General features: G+C 46.5%; 1 protein-coding gene across 1 annotated transcript in view; it reads right to left on the reverse strand.

The window, feature by feature from the left end:
- The window catches only part of C5 (complement C5), a 384,799-nt gene that overhangs the window by 102,232 nt on the left and 258,073 nt on the right, over window positions 1-24,494 (reverse strand). The window contains exons 23-24 of the mRNA XM_085613588.1: window positions 22,207-22,296; window positions 16,554-16,766 (exon numbers count right to left, since the gene is read on the reverse strand). Of these exons, the coding sequence (XP_085469714.1) occupies window positions 16,554-16,766; window positions 22,207-22,296 (303 nt within the window). The remainder of the gene's footprint in view (window positions 1-16,553; window positions 16,767-22,206; window positions 22,297-24,494) is intronic.

Raw genomic sequence — 24,494 nt, forward strand, 5'->3', positions numbered from 1 at the left:
CCCACAGGAACTGGTCATACAAAGGGTGTAGATACCCTAAAGGTAAGTAGCACATTGGCTACTACCTATCACTCCCTTTAATGTCCCTAAATTGAGTATTTAGGAGGCACCCCTGATGCCAGGAACTCAGATTCAACAGATCCAGAAGACGAGGACAAAGAAGAGCTGCAAGGACACGAGAACTGAAGACTGCTGTGGAGTTTTGGCATAAAAAAAAACTGGTAGACTGCGCAAATTGCCAACAAACTCCCTTGGAGTAGAAGAGCTATTCCACTGCAGTCAGCAGGCACTGAGGAAGCAGATTCCGCTTTACTGAGTTGCCACTCCCCAGCCAGCTCGATGCAGCAGCCACCCAGGAAGAGGTACCTGCGCCCCAGAAGATCATATGTGTCCCCCCACCCAGTGAGAGGACACCAGGACCAACCGGAGCCACACAGGACCAATACCCGGGTTATCTGACCCCTTGCAGCAGCCAAGTTCTGTTTAAGTCCGATCGGAACTCTAAACAGCACCAAGACTAAGTAACCATTGATGGACATCAGCGCCACAAAGACCCACTTCCAGAGTGGCCCAGCAGTCCTGAATTTTGCACCCTCAATCGCTGAGTCCGATACCCACAAGGCCCTAGGACGCAACCGGGTTGCCCCAGCCTCAGCCTGTATTGACAAACTGGTTGCGCCTCCTTGTTCCCAAGACCCTTGAGACCCGGGCCCTCCAATGGGAGTTCCCGGACTTGTTCCCAAGATCCCCCTCGCAGTCTGTTTCTAGTGGCCTCCCTCCTTTCCACCAGCGTAGCATGGAACGGTACCAACCAGACCAGCACCTCTGTACCCCGAACACCCCAGGACAGGTAATGAGTAACTGCTGGTGGTACTTTGGACCTTGGCCCCCTATGGCCCTAGGTCCCGAAGGAGACCCCAGAAACTTACTGTAAATAACTGTATGCAACATATGCCTTTTCTCCCATAGGGAAGCATTACCGGGTAAAAACGCATTTAAGTGAACATTTTACTTAACTGTAAATAAACATCAATATTTTAAAAAGTACTTAATTGATAACAAAGGTCTTGGTATAAAAATTTACATAAAAATATGACTTATTTATGTTAATTGGTCTCTGATTTATTCTTGAGTGTGTGTCTCAATTATTGCCTTTGTGAGTACAAAAATTGTTAGCACTACTCTTTCATTAACCTGAACTGCTCACCCACACTACCACAAAAGAAAGTATTCAGGGGCCAATTCCGATCCGGGTCGGAAGGGCACCAAACGTGATCCGGCCGGAAAAACTACGAGCCGTACGCGTGTTTTCCGCCCGACTCGTACAGCTTACGAGCGAGCCAGTATGATGCGTGCTACATGAAAATCACCGACCGAGTCGTTTTCAGGTCCAAACCGCTCTGTACGTCTTGGTCGTAAGCTAACCGTGGTGTGCAATGGATGCGATTCACGACCGAGCTAGTACGATGCACGCGTCGGACAGCCTGTGCGAGCCGGAGTGTCCAGCTCGCAAAAGCTTCCGGAGTTGGACTTCGGGGGTCCGCGTCAGACCCCCCGACACCCGCAGCCGTATGACTTGCACACAGGGGGAGACCCATGGGTCTCCCCCACACAGGCATGTATGGCACGGATGGCACCAACGCGTACCCACTGTAGGGGGCGCACTTGTTCGAGACGTACCCATTCAGTCAATGGGAGCGCATGTTTGCGTCGTACAACTGGCTCTCATTGACTTCTATGGGAGTCCGACCGAACCGAGTCCGACAGCATACGTGCGTATCGTACTCGCTCGGTCGGACTGTAGGGGTCCGGCTCGGTCAGAAAACACTCCGGATCCGACTTAGTCGGAGTGCTTTCCGACCGGATCGGAATCGGCCCCTCAGTGTTATAATTTTTGCCTCTGTAAACCAATAAGGGTTGTTTGGACTCTTTACACAGTGTACCATGTTTTGGTCTGCTATATAAAGATATAAACACTACTAGGTCTGACCTCCAAGAGCAGTCAGTCACACAATTTTGAGACTTCTGGGAATTACTAAAACCTTTAGAAAAAGCCTTCCCAGTACAGTTCCGTTATACAATCCAGTTCCATAACCACATCACATACACAAACCACAGTTTCTCATTTGTTGATTTTGGCATACACATTGATGTGAAGGTTTTTTACCACTGTGGTTTGTGTATGTGATGTGGTTATTGACAATTCCTTTTGAAATTGGAGCAGCAAGGACTAATCAGTTTGTGGATTGTTTAACGGAACTGTACTGGGAAGGCTTTTTCTAAAGGTTTCCCCAGAAGTCTCAAAAGGGTGTGACTGACTGCTCTTGGAGGTCAGACCTAGTAGTGTTTATAACTGTTGCAGTGGGGGGCGGCACTGACTTCTTGATCCCCCTGCTGCTCCTATTGTTGATGCCGGTATATGTAGAGCCAGCTTCCTACATACATACAATCACATACATTCACAGTCTGAGCTAAAAGTAATTTGTTGTAACATGCCAAATATTAAAGGGCAGTGCCTCCACAGAACTATGAAAAGTGTGAAGAAAATAAAAAGTTAAAAACACATGAGTGTTAAATTCACACATGTGGTGCTACAGACAGAATTCAACAAATTGCATAAAACAACAAGAGAAGTCACGCATAAAATTCCACAGCCTTCCGAGCCTTAGTAAAGTGCAAATCCAGGCAGATTTCAGTGTATGGTGCATCTATTGATAAAGAATCACCCTTCAAAAGTGTGATTATTCCTAAAGCAGCAAGTTGCAACACTTATAAAATGACGGCTGCCTATTAACCATGTAGGTTGTATATATTTTGCAACGCCGATAACAATTGATTCTCTAGCATCCGAGCACAATATTCTTAACATAGTTTTGTACTGTCTGCAGCCCAGCCTTGGACACAGAGGTTTAATCCACTTCTTACGTGCCGCTAAATACACCCTACAAAAGGAGAAGAAGTGGTGTACAGTTTTTTGCACCAACATACATTATGGACACAAGGTACACACACTGGCATTATTTCTCCATTTTGTGGTAAATCTATAGATTAGTAAAGTCCCATATATGAATTTTAGATACAGCCGTTTAGGTAAGAGAGCTAAGATGGAGTCAAATGCTAATACATATGCAGGGATATTTTTGTGATCCAAAAGTTTATCGCTCAAACTACCTGCCTTACAACTCTCTAGGTCCTTCCTCCATCAGCTGTTTAGATGTTGTACAAGCTTTCTCTGGGGAAATCCAGAGGGACTGTTAAGCATGCTTTTGACGTACACTAACCATGTGATTCTGAGATGCCCCTGGGAACTTAGTAGCTCTTTTAAAGGGGCCCTTTATGCCTCGAGTTCCCCGGTAGATCTAAGTCTCTGCAAGTAGAGCAATGGTCTCAAAGTGTAAAACATTGGGGAAACTCCATGGTCTAGCAGCAATGGTAGGCAGGGAGTGCTCTGCAATCAGTTAGAAAGGGACCTAAAAAATCTCTTTTCTAACGTGGTATGCCCTGTATCTTTAACATGTTTTAATTAGAGACAAGGGGACCCTATTTGGTAGGCAAGGACCTAGGGTAATAGTTTTTAAAAAAGGACTATGGTCCTTGTAGACGGGAAAATGGGGCAAGGAATACATAGTCAATTCTATATGATTGCTATCCAGCCGTATAGTGAGATTTAATCAAATTTAAGTAGTATCAAAGCACGAACTTAATACACAGTAGGATACAATCCTGTATCCAATTAGCACAAAGAAAAAACAAAGAGTGACAAGGTGACAGTTTTACAAAAACAACACAGTCAGGCAAAACAAAGAAGTTGCTTGTTCTAAAATGTGAAAGATAAGACAAGCGTGATAAATGGCACAACCGTTACACATAGTTCAAAAATAGTTTGTGTGCACGGTGTTTTTAAGGTCGCAGACGTTTCGATCCCATTTACATAATCAGTGGGATCACCATCAGGACAGAAATAATGTTGGCCTGAACAATATTACGTATGAACAACTTTGGTGAAGTTGCAAGGGTGAACTGCACGGAGACCGCGGTGGGTTTCTGGGACGAGTGGTGGTTGTGCGTTGTTATAATATTTCTCGCTACGTTGGGGCCTCTTAGGATGGCGGGCGGACTTTTTTCCGCCGCCACCCTGGCGGTGCTGGGACCGGCCGCCAGTGGGGCGGCGGTCCCGCACCGACAATTAGGATGCCACCGCCACCTTGGCGGTGGCATCCTCTATTCCCAGCATTGTGGCGGACGGTGCTCCCAGCACCGCCCGCCACAATGCTGGGAATGCACTGTGTGCATTGTCATGCACAAGGTGACAGGCACTGCGCGGTGCATGCCACCTTGTCCATGACAATGTAGGTGCACCCCCCACCCCCCGCAACGGGCCCCCGAAAGCAGACTCCGCATGGCTTTCCTTGGCGGGCTCTCCACCATGGAAAGCCATGCACCGCTGCCCATGCTAATATGGATAGTGGATGGCGGTGTCTAGCAGACACCGCCACCATATCTAGCCCCTTTCATGCCCGGTCGACTGGTCGACTGGCGGGGGGGAAATGGGTGGCGGGCGGGGTAATATGTAGGGCGGATCACCACCGCCATGCGGGTGGTGGCAATCCGCCCTACATCCTAATAGACCCCTTTGTGTGGGTTGAGCACCATAAACTAGGTTATACTAACATTTAGCTCAAGCCCTCTATTAGCGCAGAAGACTAAAAATCGATCCAAAGTGTTGAAGCAGGAGTTTTCAAGCTTAGGAGGGTGTCATCTTCAAATATGAGCATAGGAATTTTAATGGCACCTATTTTTGGGGCCTCATTACGGGGAAAATCTAAAAACGAAACTAAATCCTAAATATATAACATGAAAATGGGGCCGAAACGCAGCCTTGGAGGACACCTTTTTTCAACCTGAAAGAAGCGAATAGCTCTCTCTTATTCCCATACCTTACTCAAGCAGTGTTATTTTCATGAAGCATGATTAGCACCGCTAAAATATTTTCCGGGACCCCCATCCGGCCCAAGACCTCCCATAACTTGTCGCAGGGGATTGAGGCAAATGCTGGTTTTAGATCAACAAAATCCATGTATAAGTGACCCTTCCCCAGTGTGTTTTTCCAGTAAATAAAACAGAATCAGAAAAGTCGGTCAATCGTACTCCTTTTTTGACACAATCCCACTTGGAGGTCACGTAAAATATGATTCTCTATGGCCCAATCAGAGAGTTTGCCTAGGATTTGCTTGCAGAACATCTTATGCAATTCTTCAATAAGAATAATAGATCTATATTTGCAAGGATCTGCCCGCCTGCTCTTCTCAAAAATAGGGACAATTTCAGCACATTGTCAGGACTTCGAAATAGGTCCGCCATCTAAGATTGCTCGGGAGAGGATATTAAGGTAAGGGCCCCTTATGCATGGCACAGCAGCATATAGATTGGCCGGGATCCAATCTGGTCCAGGAGTTTTACTGGGGGCTATAGTCTTTAGATTCTCAAGTGACTTCGTAATAGATAGATCAAGAGGTACTGGATGGTTATATGGTGGTTTGGAGCCGAAATTTAATGCCTCGCTATGGGTAGCACCGTTTCCTGAATAAAGACTCTCAAAGTGGCCGAGCACACCTGTGATTGAATATAGGGGTATATTGCTGTAACAGCCTGGTTACGGCCATGCGCTATTATGCCCCTAAAGGTCTTAGAGTCGCCACGTTTAGTTGCTTCCGCCAAGGCGTTGCAGACCTCGTTCTCCCAATTTATTTTGGCATGCGCCAACCCCTGTTTATACTTCCTTCTGGCTAAAGGGGGGTCTCTCGTCTACTCTTTGCTTTTTTACTTCACACTAAGTCAGCTTTTGTGAGCCTACACATGCCATTAGACCAGGGATATCAAATAGCCTTTACTGTTAGCTTTTAGGCACCCTAGATAGCATATTATGCAGACCAACAAACAATTCCTCATGATGTACGAGTATTCAATTTTGATCAAGTTCTAGGAGAAGTTCATTGCTCACAATCTCCAGTGTGTCAGCTACCTTAGTGTACACCAGTTTCTATAAGTCAGGGTGGCCAGAAACATACTCCCATTTTAAAGACTTCTTATTGTTAATAAGTATAACATCGCACAGATGGCTTTATTTATTAGGCTTAGAATTAGGAGACAAAAGCCCTTTTATCAGGAGTTTTAGAGTGTTGTGATCGCTATCCTCCCACTCGTTGACTACCATGTCCCCCATAAATCGCCATAGTCATAGAGATAACAATATGTAGTCAATTCTACTAGACTGATTTAATCCATTGAATGTGTGCGCACGGCCTTGGTCTGAAAGAAATCTACCATTACAAGTCCTAGGGCCCAGACTCTAGGTCAAGCCCAGTAGCTAATTGGATAAAACAGAGCATCCTTCTACACGAGGAAGGTCTAACTGTGGGATACTCCATACAAAGTCTTCTTCCAAAGTCAGATCTGCTTCTGAGTTGTCTAGGGGTTCAAATGCTATATTGAAGTCATCAACAACAATTAACAGCATGTCAGAAGATAAGTTATCTAAAAAGTATCTAAGTGTAGTTAGGATAGGAGATTCCTTATTCAGGCCAGAAGATATGTTATGCACATTAAAGATATGTACTTGCTGGTTGTCCTTAAGGAATGAAAGGCTCACAGAAAGGTGAGTTCACACACAAAATCTTAACTCTGCAGTTTATCGCATTCTTCACCCAAACAGGTAAGCCACCGGCAGCGCGGCCTCCCCCCTGCTTCACAGCTGCTCAGCAAATGTTTGTGAATTCTGCCCTAAAGAGTGGCTCTGACACAAGGTTTCCTGCAACAAACAAATGTCAAAGTAATCTATAAAGGCTGTCCAAGACGGATCCAGAAGTTTGGTTCTTAATCCAACAATGTTTCATGATAGCGCGTTCCAGGGGACATCCCTGGGCGAAGGGGAGCTTGGATGAGAAGGGACAGGAATAGAAAGTCAATCCCTGGTGGTCTCAGCATGCTGCTGTACTTACGGATCACTGAGAGACTATTGATGACAAGAATATCGAGCTGCCACAATATCGATGTAAAAATATCGAGTGACAGAATATCGACTTCCTATCTACAAACAGGTAAGTACAACAATATTGAATCCTAAATAGTTTGCTAAAATATCGACTTTTTTAAATGTCTTAAAAGTAATATAAAATTAATTGAATAATAAATATAATTAAGTAAAACATACTTAAAAATAATTGAAAAAGATTAAAATTAATAAATAATAAATGAAATGGGCAAAAAATATGCATTTTTAAATTGATTTATATATATTAACTTAATAATATTAAAAAAATAATTAATATTTTTATTTATAAAATGTTAAATACATAATTTAAAATATAATTCCCACTCCAGGGAGTGGAACAGTAGGGAATGTTTTGGATAGTGGGTGGGTAAAATTTACTATTCCCACTCCAGTGAGTGCACCAGTAGGGAAAATGCTGGATAGCGGGAGGGTAAAAATTACTATTCCCACTCCAGTGAGTGCAACAGTAGGGAAAGTGTTGGATAGCATAGCGGAATAATTTAGTATACCCACTCCTGCAATATAATTAACAATTAGTTATTTTTTCAAAATTAATTTGCCTCCCACCATTTTCCCCTATAAACGTCGCCTACAATATTGTAAAATATTAATAAATTAACATAATTAATTAACAATTAATTAACTAAAAACAATTAACAAAAAAATTAATAACCATAAAATCAAAATTAATTCACACAATTAACACTATAAAATAACTTTTAATAAATATTATATAAAAATAATACAAATCACATTAAAATGTAATTACTTCCCACCCTACTCCCCTATCAACCCTCAACCCGCTCATAAAAAAGTACACGATTAACATTTTTTCAAATTAATTACTAATAATTATGATCTAATTAATTACTAATTATTAAAAAAATAAGACTATTAACATAATTACCAATTAATTATTAATTGTTATCAATACATTTATAATTCATAAATAATTAATTAACTTAATTAACACTACAAATTATTAAATAGTAAATTATTAATTAATAAAATAATTAATTAACTCATTTCAATTAAATTACTTCCCACCCAATTCCCCTATAAACCCACAACCCGCTACAGAATTAAATTACGCAAAAAGTAAATAACATATAATTAATCAATTCTAAATACATATTTAAAAATATATTATAATTAAATTACTTCCCACCCTATTCCCCTATAAACCCACAACCCGCTATAGAATTAAATTACCCAAAAATTAATTAACATAAAATTCATTACTTGAAAAAAAATTCAAACATAATTACAAAAACAATACATACTTTTAACACATATACTAATACAAAACACTAAAAAAAAAATCGATATTATTAACAACGATATTTTGACAAACGATATTACTAACTTCAATATTATGAAAAACAGCACATACGGGGAGGAGCCTAGCGCTTGACCAAGATGGCCGCGTGAGCTCAGAGCTCCCGAGACCCTCGCGCACTCCGTCGACTATCCTGTCTCTAATCCTGTCGGTATGCATGGCATCGTGTGGATGACTCGTCAGGGAGGCGATTGATGCTACCCGCGGTCGGATCGCCCACCGGGAACCGGACTTAGGCCTGGCGGAAGATTGAGGCCTATCTCCGGGGGATGCCAGGGGCTAGAGTTGGCAGGATGCCCGACTCTTAGTTGAACAACAACGGCCAGGCGAGGTGTGACCTGTCGGACGGAGGTCCCCGCTCTTTCAGTTTCGCTTTCGCTCCCTTTGTCAGCTCTGCCACTGGAGAGCTCTGGGTGGCTTTATTGCCCTGTGGAAGCTCTGCAGGCTACTCTGGCGGCCCACGGCAGAACTGATCACTCCTGATTCCTTTCCTTGAGAGGGACCCGACTTAACTGAACCGATCTGCTTGGTGTCAACCATGTCGGGCAAAGCAGAAGGGGATCGGCTGAAGGCTAAGTCTACCAGGCGGGGAGCTTATACCCAGGTCAACAGCATGGACCGCTATGCCCTGCAGAAGGGATCACCGAGTGGGTCGAGCCAGGCGCCGGACGCCCAGAAGGAGGACTCGCCTTCGGCCCCGGAGCTTTCCCTACAGGATGTCATGGGTGCGCTCGAAGGGATGCAGACTTCGATTGGGAGACAGTTTGAGGCCCTGGCGCATAAGGTGGATGCCATCTTGGTGGATGTCAACCTGATCCGTGCGGACTTGGGCAAAACGAATGAACGGGTTAAGAACTTGGACCTCAAGACCACGGGCCTCACTGATGATGTTACGGAACTGCAGAACGAGGTTCGTAAGCTGCGGACCGAGAGCGATCTCACCGCCCGCCGGCTGGAGGACTTTGAGAGCCGGGCCAGGCGCAACAACGTGCGCGTCATCGGGGTCCCGGAGTCCTCGGATGAGGCTTCGGTTGACCTGCTTGTTGAGGACCTGGTGCTTAATCATCTGCAGCCTAAGGGTCTTGGAAAGTTCTTCGCGGTGGAAAGGGCCCATAGAGTGCCGGGCGGGAGACCTAAGGCGGGTGCCCCGCCGAGGCCGATCGTCGCCCGGCTCTTTCATTTTCGAGATCGGGACGCTATCCTGCAAGCATCGAGGGTGACGGGCCCGGTTCCCTTTCAAAACGCGTCGGTGAATTTCTATCCGGACTTCACCCAGCAGGTGCAGGGGCAGAGACAGGGCTTCCTGGGGGTGAAGCGGCGGCTCCGGGAGAGAGATCTGAAGTATGCCATGCTCTTCCCTGCCAGACTGCGTGTGGTGCATGAAGATCGGACATTCTTTTTTGACTCTCCTGTTATGGCCGACGAATGGCTGGACGCTTTGCCCCGGCGACGGACGGGGGACGACATAGCTGGGGACGGAGACAGTGGCCGGGATGGACAGGGCTGATATCTCGGAACCGGTCTGACTTGATTTGGCTATATTTGAAGACTTGAATAGAGTGCAGTAACTGTGGAGGGTTGCGGGTGGACGAGGGGTGCTCTTTTCCTCCCTTAGGGTACTTTTTGTAGATTTTTGGGTTTGTAGGGCGACAGGCACACTGCAAGTTGGGGGGGCTTTGTAAGCTGCAGCAGGGGTGCAGGGTGGGGGGAGTTTCAGGGATTTTGGGTTTGTTGTTGGGGGGTCTATTTTTGCAAGGCATGATGATTATCTCTAGGGCTGTTCCATGGTGGCTCTTCGGGTGTGGGGTGGGCCTCTTTCCGTTTGAGGATGGGGGGTAGGGGCTTAAGTGTTATAAGCTGGAATGTCAATGGTTTGGGGGATCGCATTAAGCGGGGGATTGTTCTGCAATTTTTGAAACGGTCAATGCCGGATGTTGTCCTGCTGCAGGAGACGCATCTTATAGGTAATACGTGCTATGCCCTGAATAGAAAGGGTTATAAATTCATTGCACACTCGGGATTCTCTTCAGGGTCCAGGGGTGTGGGCATCCTGGTTAGAGCTTCGTTGCCATTTGAGGTGGACTCCACCATTGTTGATGATAGGGGGAGGTTTGTGGCGGTGGCGGGGCGGTGGGAAGGAAGGACTTTGGTTTTAGTTTCGGTTTATGTCCCGCCGGCCCTGCAGGCCTCCACGTTTGCAGATCTGGGTAGGGCCCTGCTGGATCTCCCGGGGGGACTGCTTGTGGTGGGAGGGGATTTCAACGCTGTTGGCTCCGGCATGCTGGATAGGTACCCGCCCAGAGACACAGGGGGGGCTCAGAAATGGCTTCCAGACTTCCTAGACACGCTTGGCCTGATAGACTGCTGGAGGCTCCGGCACCCCACACAGAGCCAATACACGTTCCACTCCGGGGCACATGGTAGCCTTTCCAGGATTGATTACCTACTCACTCTGGCCGCGCATGCCTCGTTGGTCTCCGAGGCGAGGCACATGGCGCGTGGTATATCTGACCACTCGCCAGTGTGGATCCGGCTGGATCTAGGTCGGGAGGGAGGAGGAAGGGTGGCCCCTATCAACCCGTGGTATTTCCGAGACCCCAAGATGCGCAGCGCACTGGTAAAGAAAGTAGATAACTTTTTCAAGGATAATCAGGGAACCGTGGACTCGGCAGTGTCGCTGTGGGAAGCTTTTAAGACCGTGCTTCGAGGGGAAGCCCTCTCCCTAGTGGTGGCTGCCAAGCGGCGGAGAGATGGCGAGGTTCTGCAGGTGGAGGAGGAGATCGCGGCTCTGGAGGGAGCGATGGAGGAGGAGGTTACAGAGTCCTCACTGCATGAGCTTTGCTTGAAGCAAACTGAGTATAAGGACCTGGTGACGAACGCCGCTAAGACCCTCAGTAGGGAACAGCAGGGCCGTCTGTATGATGTTGGTGATAAGGCAGGGAAACTCCTGGCGTGGCTGGACAAAAAAGAACGGGTCAATAGAGTTGTGCCAGAGTTGACGGGAGAGAGGGGAGAGTCGATTGTGGAACCTGAGGGGATTGTAAAGTGTTTCTCGGATTATTTCTGTAGGGTTTATACCTCAGCATCGGATAGGCCGCCCGAGGACTCGTGTAACCTCCTCCGTGATATCGAGCTGCCCTGCCTCTCCGATATAGATAGGGACGATTTAGATGGTGACATAACGGTTGACGAGGTGGCGGGGGCTATCCGCGAGTTAAACTCGGGCAAGGCCTCGGGACCGAACGGCCTGCCGATCGACCTGTACAAGCTGTTCCCGGATAGGGTCGCCCCTCACCTGCGTGCCATGTTTTTGGAGGCGCGGGGGGGTGGAACCCTCCCGTTAGATCAGCGACTGGCGACGATTGTGGTCATACACAAAGAGGGTAAACCCCGAGATAAGTGCGCCTCATATCGGCCTATTTCACTTCTTAACGCGGAGCCGAAAATCCTGGCTAAACTCATGGCGACCCGGTTGATTAGGGTACTCGGCGACTTGGTCCACCCGGATCAATCCGGCTTCATCCCGCACCGAAACACAGCGTTAAATCTTAGGCGTCTTCATGGTGTAATCGCCAGAGCGAGCACGCTGCGTGAACCGGCTATTGTGGCGTCTCTTGATGCCACGATGGCCTTTGACACGGTGGAGTGGGCATACTTGTGGGCCGTGCTGGCCAAGTTCGGCTTCGGCCGTGGTTTTGTGAGCTGGGTGAGGTTGCTGTACGAGGGGCCGCTAGCGAGTGCTGTGGTGAATGGTCGGGCGTCGACTCCGTTTCAGCTTGGGAGGGGTACTCGGCAGGGTTGCCCCTTGTCGCCTTTGTTGTTCGCCCTCGCCCTTGAGCCGCTGGCTGCGTGGATACGTTGGCACCCGGATATACGGGGCCTTCGGTGGTCGCCTGAACACGAGGACCGTATTTCGCTCTACGCCGATGATATCCTGCTGTATCTTGCCTCACCTAAGAAGTCACTTATAGTGGTCTGTGACGTACTCACATCCTTTGGTAGGAACTCGGGGCTCGTTATCAACTGGAGCAAATCGTACTTGTATGTTCTTAGTGGCGAGGTTCCACCGATCCCTAGAACATGTTCGATACGGGTCGCCCAGCAGGGCTTCGTGTATTTGGGGATTTTTATCTCCATGGACTCTGCTGTGCGCTATGAGAAGAACCTGCTCCCCCCCCTGGCACGCCTGAGGCGCGATGTTGAAGGATGGCGGAGGCTGCCGCTCTCCCTCGTTGGGCGTGCGGCCCTGTTTAAAATGATGTCTCTTCCCCGATTCCTCTACGCCCTACAGAATACTTTGGACTGGGTACCGGCCAAATACTTTCGGGAGGTCGAAGGCCTCCAACGGACGTTGCTGTGGGATGGGCGGCCGCGAATAGCTATTGCAAAGTTGACGCTTCCATGGTACGACGGGGGCATTGCGCTCCCAGACATCCGACGGTACTATTGGGCCACACAGCTGAGCGCGATCAACCATGGGTTTTATGGCCCTGCCCTCAGCCCTGGGTATGCCATGGACAGGTGGTTGCTGCGTGGTGGGAACTACTACAGGGCGTTGTACTCGCGGTCTCTAGACTTGTCCCTCACGGGGCCCACTGGTGTGGCAGTGCGTGTGTGGAAGATGGCAACTGATTCGCTGGGCTGGTAGGATAGGCTCACCCTCGCTACCCCGCTGTTTGAATCGGAGAGATTGGGAAGGCTTTGGCATACAAAAGGTTTTGATAAGTGGGACCTGATCGGCATCTCCAGGGTGGGAGATGTGCTGCATAAGGGGAAGGTGAAGTCCTTTGGGGAGTTGCAGACTGAGTATGAGCTGGGGCCCTCTGAGTATTTCAGGTATATTCAGATGCGCCACGCCCTCCGATCAGTCCTCGTAGAGGGTGAGAAGGTGCCTGAGTCCTCTCCTTTAGAGGACCGGGTCCTTGATGGCCATATGCCCGAGAGCACGATATCACTCATATATAAGAAACTGATAAACGTCCGGGCGGACATGCTTCTGGGGCTGAGGGACCAGTGGACTAGGGATGGCCTCGAGTTGGATGATGAGGACTGGCAGTCCGCTGTTTCTCTCCTAAGGAGGTTGCGATCCCGTCGCGTCTGAGGCTGGTGCAGCTTAAAATATTGCACCGAGTGTATGTGACGGGGCCAAGGCTGGTCCACATGGGATTCTCGGAGGACGGCCTGTGCAGGAGGGGGTGTGGTATGGTGGGTACTTTCCTGCACATCATTTGGGAATGTGGTGTCATTGTGGAGTTCTGGAGGAGAGTCCATGCAGTTATGGGGGAGGTGACGGGCATTGCTGTGCAGCCGGAGGCGCGGTGTTGCCTCCTGAACGTCTGGGGGCCCACTGACCTCGATGAGGCGCAGACCCAATGGGTGACTCTGGGTAATATGGTTGCTAAGAGGGATATCGCGCGATTGTGGGGCTCCTCGGGGCCCCCCACATTGACCGCGTGGAAAGAAAACATGGACTGGAGTATGTTTCGGGAGAAGACGGTCTATTGCTCTAGAGGCCGCCCCCGAAAGTGGCATGCCATCTGGGGGCGGTGGAATCAATACAGGGGGGGAATATGTCTTGCCCCGGATCTGGAACCTCCCGAGGAACAGCTTTCCCCCTGACCTCCTTTCCAGCACAGTATTGTTTATGAACTATTTTGGCCTCTGCTGTCCCCCTTCTTCCTCCTTACCATATATTGTAACTGGTAGATGAGTGGGGTCCGGCCCCCCCCTGGGGGTTTCACCATGGGCTTTCAGTGTTCTTGCCTTGCTGGGGTTTGTTGTGAGTTTTTGGTGTTTATTTAAAATCGAACCTTTGCACTTCTCTTTGCACTGTACCGGGGACGCATCACTGCTTCTAATTATCGATGCTGCCGAACCTCCGGGTTGTCGGCTGAATAGCTGTGTCCTGATTGAAAATAAAGGTTTTCCAAAAAAAAAAAAAAAAAAAAATATTATGAAAAACAATATTTCTTACCTGCATTGCAATATTCTTAACCACATTATTTTTGCAAGTTGATATCCTGTCCATTCGATATTAAAAACTCGATATTTTGTCCACTCAATATTTTTAATTCGATATTATGACTAGTCACCTGTACTTCCATAGGTACTGAAGAGGGGTCTTGGAGGGTCAGCTGAGCACTAGCACTCATGGAGGGAATATTATACTTAAGGTTGGTTTCCGTTGGATCTGGGCAAGGAAAGCGAATCTCCATTGATACTAAGGGGTCCATTACGATGTCCTCCCGCCATCGTAAGGGAGCCAGGGACCGACCGTCGAAGTTGCGGCGGTCCCGCCATGTGTATCAGGATGCGCCCGCCTCACTGGCGGGCGCATCCTGTACCTTTCACATTGCAGGTGGATCTGTTGGCTGCAGACCCGCTCACAATGTGAAAGTACTGTGCAGGGCATTGCCATGCACTACATGGCAGGCACCACATGGTGACCGCCACGTAGTGCATGGAAATGAGGGGTGGTACCATAGGTACCCCCCATGTGCACCTCCCACCCCCCCCAACACCCTGGGGGCCCGCAACAGGCCCCCAAAAGCAGAAAACCGCATGCCTTTCCATGGCGGCAACGCTGCCATGGAAAGGCGAGTCTCCGCCGGCATAATGATATGGTTGGCGGTGTTTTACAGACACTGCCACCATAACGTAGCTGTTTTCCTCCCGGTCAACGAGTCGACCGGCGGAAAAGCGGTGGACAGTCTTCCCGTCCGCCGCGGACCCCCCAGCCATACTAATATGGCGGTGTGTCACTCATGGAAGGATGGCGGCCGGATCGGTGGCTAGCGCCTGCCCGGCGGGAGAGATCCACCCATCATCCTAATGGGCCCCTAAGTCGTCAACTAAGGCCCGAGAGACAAGCCGGATTTGAATATAGTCACAATCCAACCCAGGCTTGTGCAGAGGGATGGTTTAGTCCAGATCTCATTTCTGTTATGACCATCATTATAATGGGAATCAAGCAAATGTTTAAATGAAATTCTAGATGTGAAGGATTTATGGTATGAAAAGAGTGGAGAAAAGCCAATAGTTTTCCTACAGCTGCTTGTTCATTTATGAAGAGCACCAAAGCAGAGGCAGAATAAGTGGGGTGCACATGCCCTCTTTGGCGCTTTCATGAATTGGATTGTGTGGTCTTATCCTGTGTGATCCGAAATGTAACCTTGAGGACAGAGGGCCTCATTTATGAAAAGTGTTGCATCATAGGGGAAAAACAGCAATGTGGCACTTTTCATTGCACCCTCCTTGCGACACCATGGGTGCGCCGTATTTACATTACAGCACTAAATATCGCAAGGATTGACCAAATATGTCAGGAATCTTGAGTTTGAAGATTTCAAAGGGGGTCTAAATATATATATATATATATATATATATATATATATATATATATATATATATATATATATATATATATATATATATATATATACTTTTGTTTCCTATAGGAGTACTAGGTCACATTTAAAATTGTGGAGGTAGTCTAGGGTTTTTTGGCGCTTGGTAGGTTTGTTTAATCCAATCATATTGAGACATTAGATCTTTATATTATGTATTTAAGGAATTTAGGAGTAGTAAGTATAATGTGAGTTAGATTGAGTGAAGGGGAGGTAAAGATGCCAAACAGGGGGAGGGGTTGGGGAGTGTTGAGAGACCATTTAGAAAAGGGCAAGGTTAGCGAGGAGTGAGTGGTAGAGGAGGGATGGGGAAGGAGGGAAGAAGGAGGGGGAAGAGTAGAAAGAGAAGGGAAAGGATATAAAAAAAAATTGAGAGTAAGACCCTAGATGAAAGAGAGAAACTCCCCCCTCCCCGTGGGTTCTAATTTATAAGATCAGTATAATGGTGCATGAGCATGCACACTCAAGCTTGCACTGCATGATATCTATGGACAACATCTGCACAGTCATGACATCTAATACACAATATCTTGCACTTTTTACTGGTCCCATTGTAGATTTTGTGTCATATCACAAAAAGAATGGTCTTTGCAGTTTGCAACATATGTGTTAAATGCATTATGTACACCAATAATAATTGGCAACCTCCAATACTAGTGAAATACCAATTTCAATATTGATAGATAAACATGAAGTATAGATGAACCTGGTCTTTAATAAACGTAATACTATAGAACTCCTTGAAAAGTTAGCTTACCATCTTTCATCTGTCGTCGCATGTTGGTCTTTTGAGTTAAGGAAAGGGGACCGAGGAGTTCCCAGTCATCCAGTGCCTCCAAGTAATGGAAGACATAGAATATTGGCACTATTCTCATGAGCTCTGTCTCGGCGCTACCTTTTGGTAGATTGGTGAGCAGTTTCACGCCTTCGGGATTCAGAACAGCAGCGATAACGTCACCCAGAATAAGACCTGTACATGTGAGAATGAGAAAACATATTTCTTCTGAACATGGGCAGGTGCGGAAATTGTAAACACTTTATTCTTGGGTTCTAAATGTACCTGGTTAAAGAGCACCACATGTACTGTCACACATGAAGCTTGCAGTGCAGCCATTATTATAAAGCCACTGGTGGCAGGTCATTAAAGTAACCAGTGAGAGGGGCAATAAGATTCTAAGCTATGTGAATTTCAGCAGTGAAGATAGCTGTGCAGACTTACTCCCTACTTGCATTGCTGATGGCCTCACGCATGACTGCACATGTGACTTCAGAATGGTATGGATGATGTTGATCATGAGGTAACATGCTTACTACTTTATCAGTCTCAGGGGTTTTGGAATCAATTTCCTGCCTTGAAATTGAGATAGACATGTTCCATGCATGCACACAGACAGGCTCGCACATTGCAAATATTTGAATTTGCAATGCCCTCCCACACTCCTATCCATCCTGTAGCCAATTCATTTATTTGAACCGCTGCAGCAATATCCCACCCAAGATATCATCTTTGGCATATTGATTTATTGCCCCCTGTACTATGAACCTCAAATTGTTTTTACCCAGTCTATGTCTAGGGGAAATGTGTTGATACATAAAGGCATTTAGGTGCCGATTCCGATCCTGGAAAAACCGGGTACGAATCGTCGGACGGAGCGTTTTCTCCGTCCGACTCGTACCCGGGAAAAATACCTTACAAACATGCAAGTACGATTCGTACGGAAACACCATTTCCGTACGAATCGTAAAAAACACCGACCGGCAAATAAAAACATACAAATAGGATCCGGGACACCGCGTACGCGACATTCGCACGGAGTCAGGCAGCGTTTTACGGATCAGCAAGTACGAGTCGTACCCACAGCACTTCGGACGGCAACATTTTCACGGGACCCAAAAAGTGCCGGAAAAGCTAAGTACGCCGCGATGCACGACGAAAAGGGGGCCCGGTACGCACCGTACCCCCATCCCCCCATGTCCGCACCATACCCCCAGCCCCCCCCCATGTCTGCGCCATACTCCCAGCCCCCCCATGTCCGTGCCGTACCCCCACCCCACCCCCATAGGTACGGTGCGTACCCCACCCCCGTAGGTACGGTGCATACCCCCACCCCGTAGGTACAGAGCGTACCCCCACCCCCGTAGGTACGGAGCGTACCCCCACCCCCGTAGGTATGGTGCGTACCCCCACCCCACCCCCATAGGTACGGTGTGTACCCCCACCCCCGTAGGTACGGAGCGAACCCACACCCCCGTAGGTATGGTGCGTACCCCCACCCCACCCCCGTAGGTACAGTGCGTACCCCCACCCCACCCCCATAGGTATGGAGCGTACCCCCACCCCCGTAGGTACGGTGCGTACCCCCACCCCCGTAGGTACAGAGCGTACCCACACCCCCATAGGTACGGTGCGTACTCCCACCCCACCCCCATAGGTACGGTGCGTACCCCCACCCCACCCCCATAGGTACCGAGCGTGCCCCCACCCCCGTAGGTACGGTGCGTACCCCCACCCCACCCCGTAGGTACGGAGCATACCCCCACCTCCGTAGGTATGGTGCGTACCCCCACCCCACCCCCGTAGGTACGGAGCGTACCCACACCCCCGTAGGTACGGTGCGTACCCCCACCCCCGTAGGTACGGAGCGTACCCACACCCCCGTAGGTACGGTGCATACCCCCACCCCCGTAGGTACGGAGCGTACCCCCACCCCCGTAGGTACGGAGCGTACCCACACCCCCGTAGGTACGGTGCGTACCCCCACCCCCGTAGGTACAGAGCGTACCCACACCCCCGTAGGTACAGTGCGTACCCCCACCCCCGTAGGTACGCAGCGTACCCCCACCCCACCCCCGTAGGTACGGTGCGTACCCACAACCCCGTAGGTACGGTGCGGACCCCCAGCGCGTAGCATGGGAGTTCGCTCCATACGGTGTTTTTTCCATACGGTTGTGCATTCGGACGGGACGGATCGTACTTGCGTGCTCGGACTTCAGTTTGCCGATTCGTACGTAAAACTGTCCGGGGATGTGTCGGACACTTTTTCCGACCCGAGGACGTGTAGGGGAATTTTCCCAATGCGATTCGTATGGATTTTTTGACATACGAATCGTACTTGCCAGTTTGTACGGGACTTGTACGATTCGTACGTAAAAAAATCCGGATACGATTCGTACGGGGAATTTTTTTAACGGATCGGAATCGACCCCTTAGTTGGAAAGTTTGGTGAGATTGGAAAATGTTCATAAAAGACATTAAATAATTCAGTTTGGGTATGATCTATGGTGAAGCCTTTCTTATGTCAGTTTACAAAACCATGAACCTGGTAAATCTAAGCTAAATTCAGGAGTAATCAAAAGGAGAAACGAAGTCTCAGGTTAGATTAATGGCACAGGGAAAATGTACTGGATTTTAAAAAAGGGGAAAGGAATGTTAATCCACCATACAGTAATATATGTGTATATTTATTTTAACACGGCCCAACATGCAACATTGAATATACATCAGTATAGTACAGTCACAGAAAATATATTCTTGCTTTCCAAGTTTATGAGTTATAAATAATTTTGTATTTGAGAATTTCCAATGCCTTCTAGATACATTACAAGCCTGTAAGGCTTACTACTATTAACCCCTTGCATGCCCGCCCCTTTCCCCGCCCAGTGCCGCGCCTTCCATTAGCGGGCGGAGTTCATGACGAGCCGGACTCGTCATGGGCACAGCGCCACCGCAGCCCATGACGAGTCCAGCTCGTCATGGGCACTGAAGGGGTTAAGTTCACAATTTCCATATCCAATAAGCACACCTTTTCTTCTTGTAGTGATTTTTAATTTGCAGGAATAGTATCTGATAGGTTTGTTTCACTCCTCAATGCAGGAGAAAATGAGAACAAAGCAGAAAAGTAATTTTTGTCTCAAAAGTAGTTCACCACATAACTCTCACTGACTGTCTCGTTATAGATATTTCTCATATCCAGTAAGGGCTTCCTGTAAAGAAACACCAACAATACTTACTCACTTACTCAGCTCCTAGAAATTAGTCCACTGCTCTCATTCTGTGCCCAGTCCCTTACCCAACAGAATCAGTGGCTCTCCTATCAATACTCTCTCCATGCATAGGCAAAGGTTAGATAAACTACAGTGCACAGTTGAATTTTACATCCAATATTCCATTGATTATATTTCAGATGTCTATTCTTAGCATCACAACAGAATACTTTCTTGCAGGGTCTCATTTAGGTTAGTCAAAGAGAGGCCTAGAATGACTGAGGCTACAAAATATGCATTCTCAAGACCAGTACCTTCCTTTACTGTGATGCTTTTGCACTATGCATTAACCCCTTCTGTGCCACGCCCTTTCCCCCTCCTGTGCCGGGCGTTTTATTAGTGGGTGGGGTTCATGACGAGATAGTCTCGTCATGGGCACAGCGCGACCGTGCTCCATGACGAGACTATCTCGTCATGGTCACTGAAGAGGTTAATCATTTAAAGGTTTTGTTTTTAAATAACAATAGGGTGGTTAACTTTCTAACACCCCATGGTTCTGATCTTTATGGAGACTACATTCTTATGAGGTACCCCGACGGCTTCTTATGGAGCGTTACCTCCAGATCTGCTGCTCGAGTCTGATAAAATACTAACTTTTGACCTATAATCAATTTAATCGTATTTGTTTGGGTTACTGATTTTTAGTTAGTAGTAACCCTAAAGTAGGAATAATCAAAACTGTCACCACTTTTATATCACCTTTATTAAACATGGGATTCTGTAATCCCTGTAATTTTGCTAGTCTCTAATTTATTTATAATCAGTGACTTGTAAGGCACGCACCCAGTGGTCCATTATAAAGGAAAGACATCAGGTCTCGACTATTGTAAGTCCTTAGAGTAGAGTTCTGATGTCACTATGCCTGCTGCTAGAGCCAGCATGAGAGGTGAAAGTAAGGTCAGGTCACGGAGCATAATCAAAGCAGCTGTTTAGCAACAGAATGTTGCTTTTCTTTCTTCTGCCCTATTTTTCTAGTTTACAATGCAAGCTGAGAAAACATGTTTATTTTTGCAATCCTTACACAGTCTGAGAATAGCAAGAGTGTTTCTGCATGCCTCTACACATTTCGAGCTACTGCAGCTTTTATTTTTAAAACTGACTTGCATTGAACTATTTCTAATATCTGTTTGCAACAAATATCTAACAGGTTTCTGAAGTGTTTAATTTTGTACTAGGGGTTTTATTTTTATTCGTAATGTTTCCAAACATCCTCTTTCTTCTATATGAAAGAGTTACACACATATGATTTACGTGGTTTGTGGGAAAGGTGATGAGTGACCATGTACTATATGGAATAAAGTACCCCCTGGCGTCCATGATGAGGATTTTGCAAGTCACTGATGAGTTCCATAACCATATAGAGGAACGAGGCAGAAGAACAAGTTTCTTCATAAGGTTGTGGAACTTATAATGTGTGGCAGGGCCTGCTTTATCCCTTATATATTATTACCAGGGACAGAATGTATTTGGATTGAACAGAAACAAACAATTTAAATGCCCTAAATTAGTAAAACAATCTTTGTGTGGTGTTCATAGACGCAAAGTAACAACTAATTAAAAGTTATGTTAGTCAAAGCAACTAAACTAAAGAATAACAGCCATCTGCTATCATAGCAGCTTCACCCCCAAAGCAATAAAAAAAAGCTGAAAAAAACGGAGAAAACACTTTTTATCCTAGTCCATTCTGTGACGTCATACGCAGCTGTGATTTCACCATGTTTTCTAAAAACAAATACAAACTGTCTTGTCACTATAAACTAGCACAAAGATCTTCAAGAGACCCAATATGACAAGGGTAATTCATAGATGTTTTACCGAATATGGATGATCGCTCTTTAAGTACACACCTCTGCCAATAAATGAACTAGCCATCTCGATTTCTACTTACAAGACCCATCTCACCATCCATCCATCTGTCCGTTAATCAGCCCCTACCGACATACAGTCAAAAACACATACACCAGCTATTTTGTAGGTCAGTTATTGACAAACTGGCTTCCTAATTTGAATAATGCTTGCAAATTATCAACTGTGTTTTATTATTGAATTGGAAGCAATAATGGGTCCATGAAATCTAAATCATGACTGATTTTCTGCAGTCTGCATGTCTCAGCACAGTTTTCAAATACAAAGCGGAGAAGAGAAACTGTGTCCATGGGAAGCAGAAATAAAGGAAGGGGAAATAAACTATAGCCATAGAAATTAAAAATAAAATAAGGATGAAAGAAACCAAGTCCATAGCACGCAAAGATACAATAAGGGGGAAAGAAACCACGTCCACAGGAATTGAAGCTAGAATAAGAGGAAAATAAACCATGTCCACAGAAAGTAAAATTAAAACAAGCCGTGGATTCCATCCTTGTTACCTTTAATACTCAGAGTCCTGTCGATCTTGGATTTAGGGACCACATTAGGAGGCACCATGTATCGAATATCATGACGCCTTTTCAGTACACCTGAAATTAAAACGAAGCATCACCATATGGAAATTATTGTCAAGAGAAAAAGAATAAACAACACAGTGGGTAGACTGGAGCTCATTCTGAAAACTTTCACTTTTTGGCAGAAAATTAATTCAATGCATACAATTATTGTAAAATAATGCCAGTCATTGTTTTTTGTCTGCACAAACCATTGATATAGACAGAGAACAATTATGCAAAAAAAGAATCAACAAAGAGCACAGCGTTTATGTCCACATTATAAATAAAAATACACAGGTGCAGTGTGTCCCAGTGAAAAAGCACACAGAGGTAAGAAAACGGTAAATCTGTACAAACATAAGAGCCTTCTGAAGCGTGTTTCTCTGGTGCACACAACTGCAGGCCCTTTTAAAGGCAAGTAATGGTATGCCTACTAAGTTTGTGTGCAGTGATGTCGACAGTGTTTCGATCAGGACATATGGATTGGAGGGACAGCTAAAGATGGAATCAATGAACCCCTGATTGGAACAGCATCTGTGAATTGGTCATTAAGTGGGGCAGACCCAGCGGAGATGAAAGTGCTCCAGTTGACACACTGTGGGGCATATCAGCAACAACCGGCGATAATTATCGCTAAGCGCACATAGCGCTAGGATAATTATTGCCGGCTAGCGTGGATTTTTATCGCTGAGATAGCATGCTATTAGCAACGCTTATCTCAAAAGCGATAAAGATCCTAGCGCTAACTGCCAAACGTGAGATTATCGCTGGAAACCCAGCGATAATCCCACGAAGTTTGGCGATAGCTTGCTGATAGGGCCTCACATACTTAGCCATGATATCCATCTTCCATAGGATATCATGGCTAAGTCAGTTCCAAAGCAGGCGTAAGGAAAGTAGCGATTACAGAGGTTATCGCTACTTTTCTTGTCGCTATGCTGCTTTGTGTGAGGCTTGATAATAGGAGAAATGTCGCCTAGCGACATTTCTCCTGTTATCCTGGGGAGGAACGCCCACTTTGCATCTCATTAGAGATGCAAAGATGGGCGTTAGGAATTCAGGTGCTAACACAAGGTTTCACGTGATAGCGTGACCTTGCTAATATAGAGATAAAATTATCGCCGCTTTTCGGCCGAAAACGGCCGCAAAAGCGGCGATAATTTTATATCGCCGCCTTGTAGATATGCCCGTGTTGGTTATTGCTTCTGTGCTCAGGTTCCCATTGGTACAACAGCAGCTCTTGTTAACTGAAGTAGGAAATAAAGAATGGCAGAGAATCAATGGCCATGAAGATGCTGAAATAGTAATAGACCCATCAACGGAGAACAAACACAGTGGTTGCCCTCGATAAGCTCTGCAAATGCTGCATTCAGGGTCAGACAGCCCTACAGGGCAATGTGGTAACGCCTGATGTGCTGGCTGATAGATCAGTGTGTGGGCTAGTTTTTTGGCTGTTTTGGGGTCTGTTTTATGGTCTGCTGGGCTGGTTTATGCTGTTGATTTTCCCTGATATGAAAACAAACATTGCTTGTAGCAATCTCAAATCCATGCAGACATCCATATTTTGCAAAAGACAATATACAGCGTATCTTTACTAGTTCATAACTGCCTACATTTGCAAACATGAGCCAATGTTTTAGCTACCCAATTTTCTACTGGGGAGTCACTCTAATGTTGGCCAATTTTCTATTCCAGTCCAACCCTGGACACACATATTTTTGTGGGAACTTGGTAAAGAAGAACATATTCTCTAAAGTCTGTTTAATCTGTCTTTGAGGAGTGCACCATCTCTAAAACTGGGACTTCCAACATGACCATATCTGTCAATCTACCAGCCCACTCAGAACCAATCCTAGAGTGGCTAGCCATCAAACCAATCCAAACATAGCTATCTTGGGTTGAGCAAGAATGCTATTTTAGCTATTTACTGTTATTTGAAGTTTCTTATAGAGCACAAACTTGGTTCAAGGGTATTAGAGTGCTTTACATGAGCACCACATTACACTACACAAGGTCAGATTCCTTTTTTGGGGGGTAGTGGGGGTGCCCACAATCGCAGCATGTTGAACTTATGCCAACATTCAAACCTGGGTCCCCAGCCCCAAAGTTGGTTGCTCTGGCCATTAGGCAGCATCTCCTCCCTCTCCTGCAATGTCTTGAAAGGTCCTATGACCAGAGAAACTATCCAAACAGGTGCAGAGAAGAAGTTTCCATTTAATTACCTACAGTAT

This window comes from Triturus cristatus, chromosome 1_2, assembly GCF_964204655.1.
Source record: "Triturus cristatus chromosome 1_2, aTriCri1.1, whole genome shotgun sequence".
Lineage (NCBI taxonomy): Eukaryota > Metazoa > Chordata > Amphibia > Caudata > Salamandridae > Triturus > Triturus cristatus.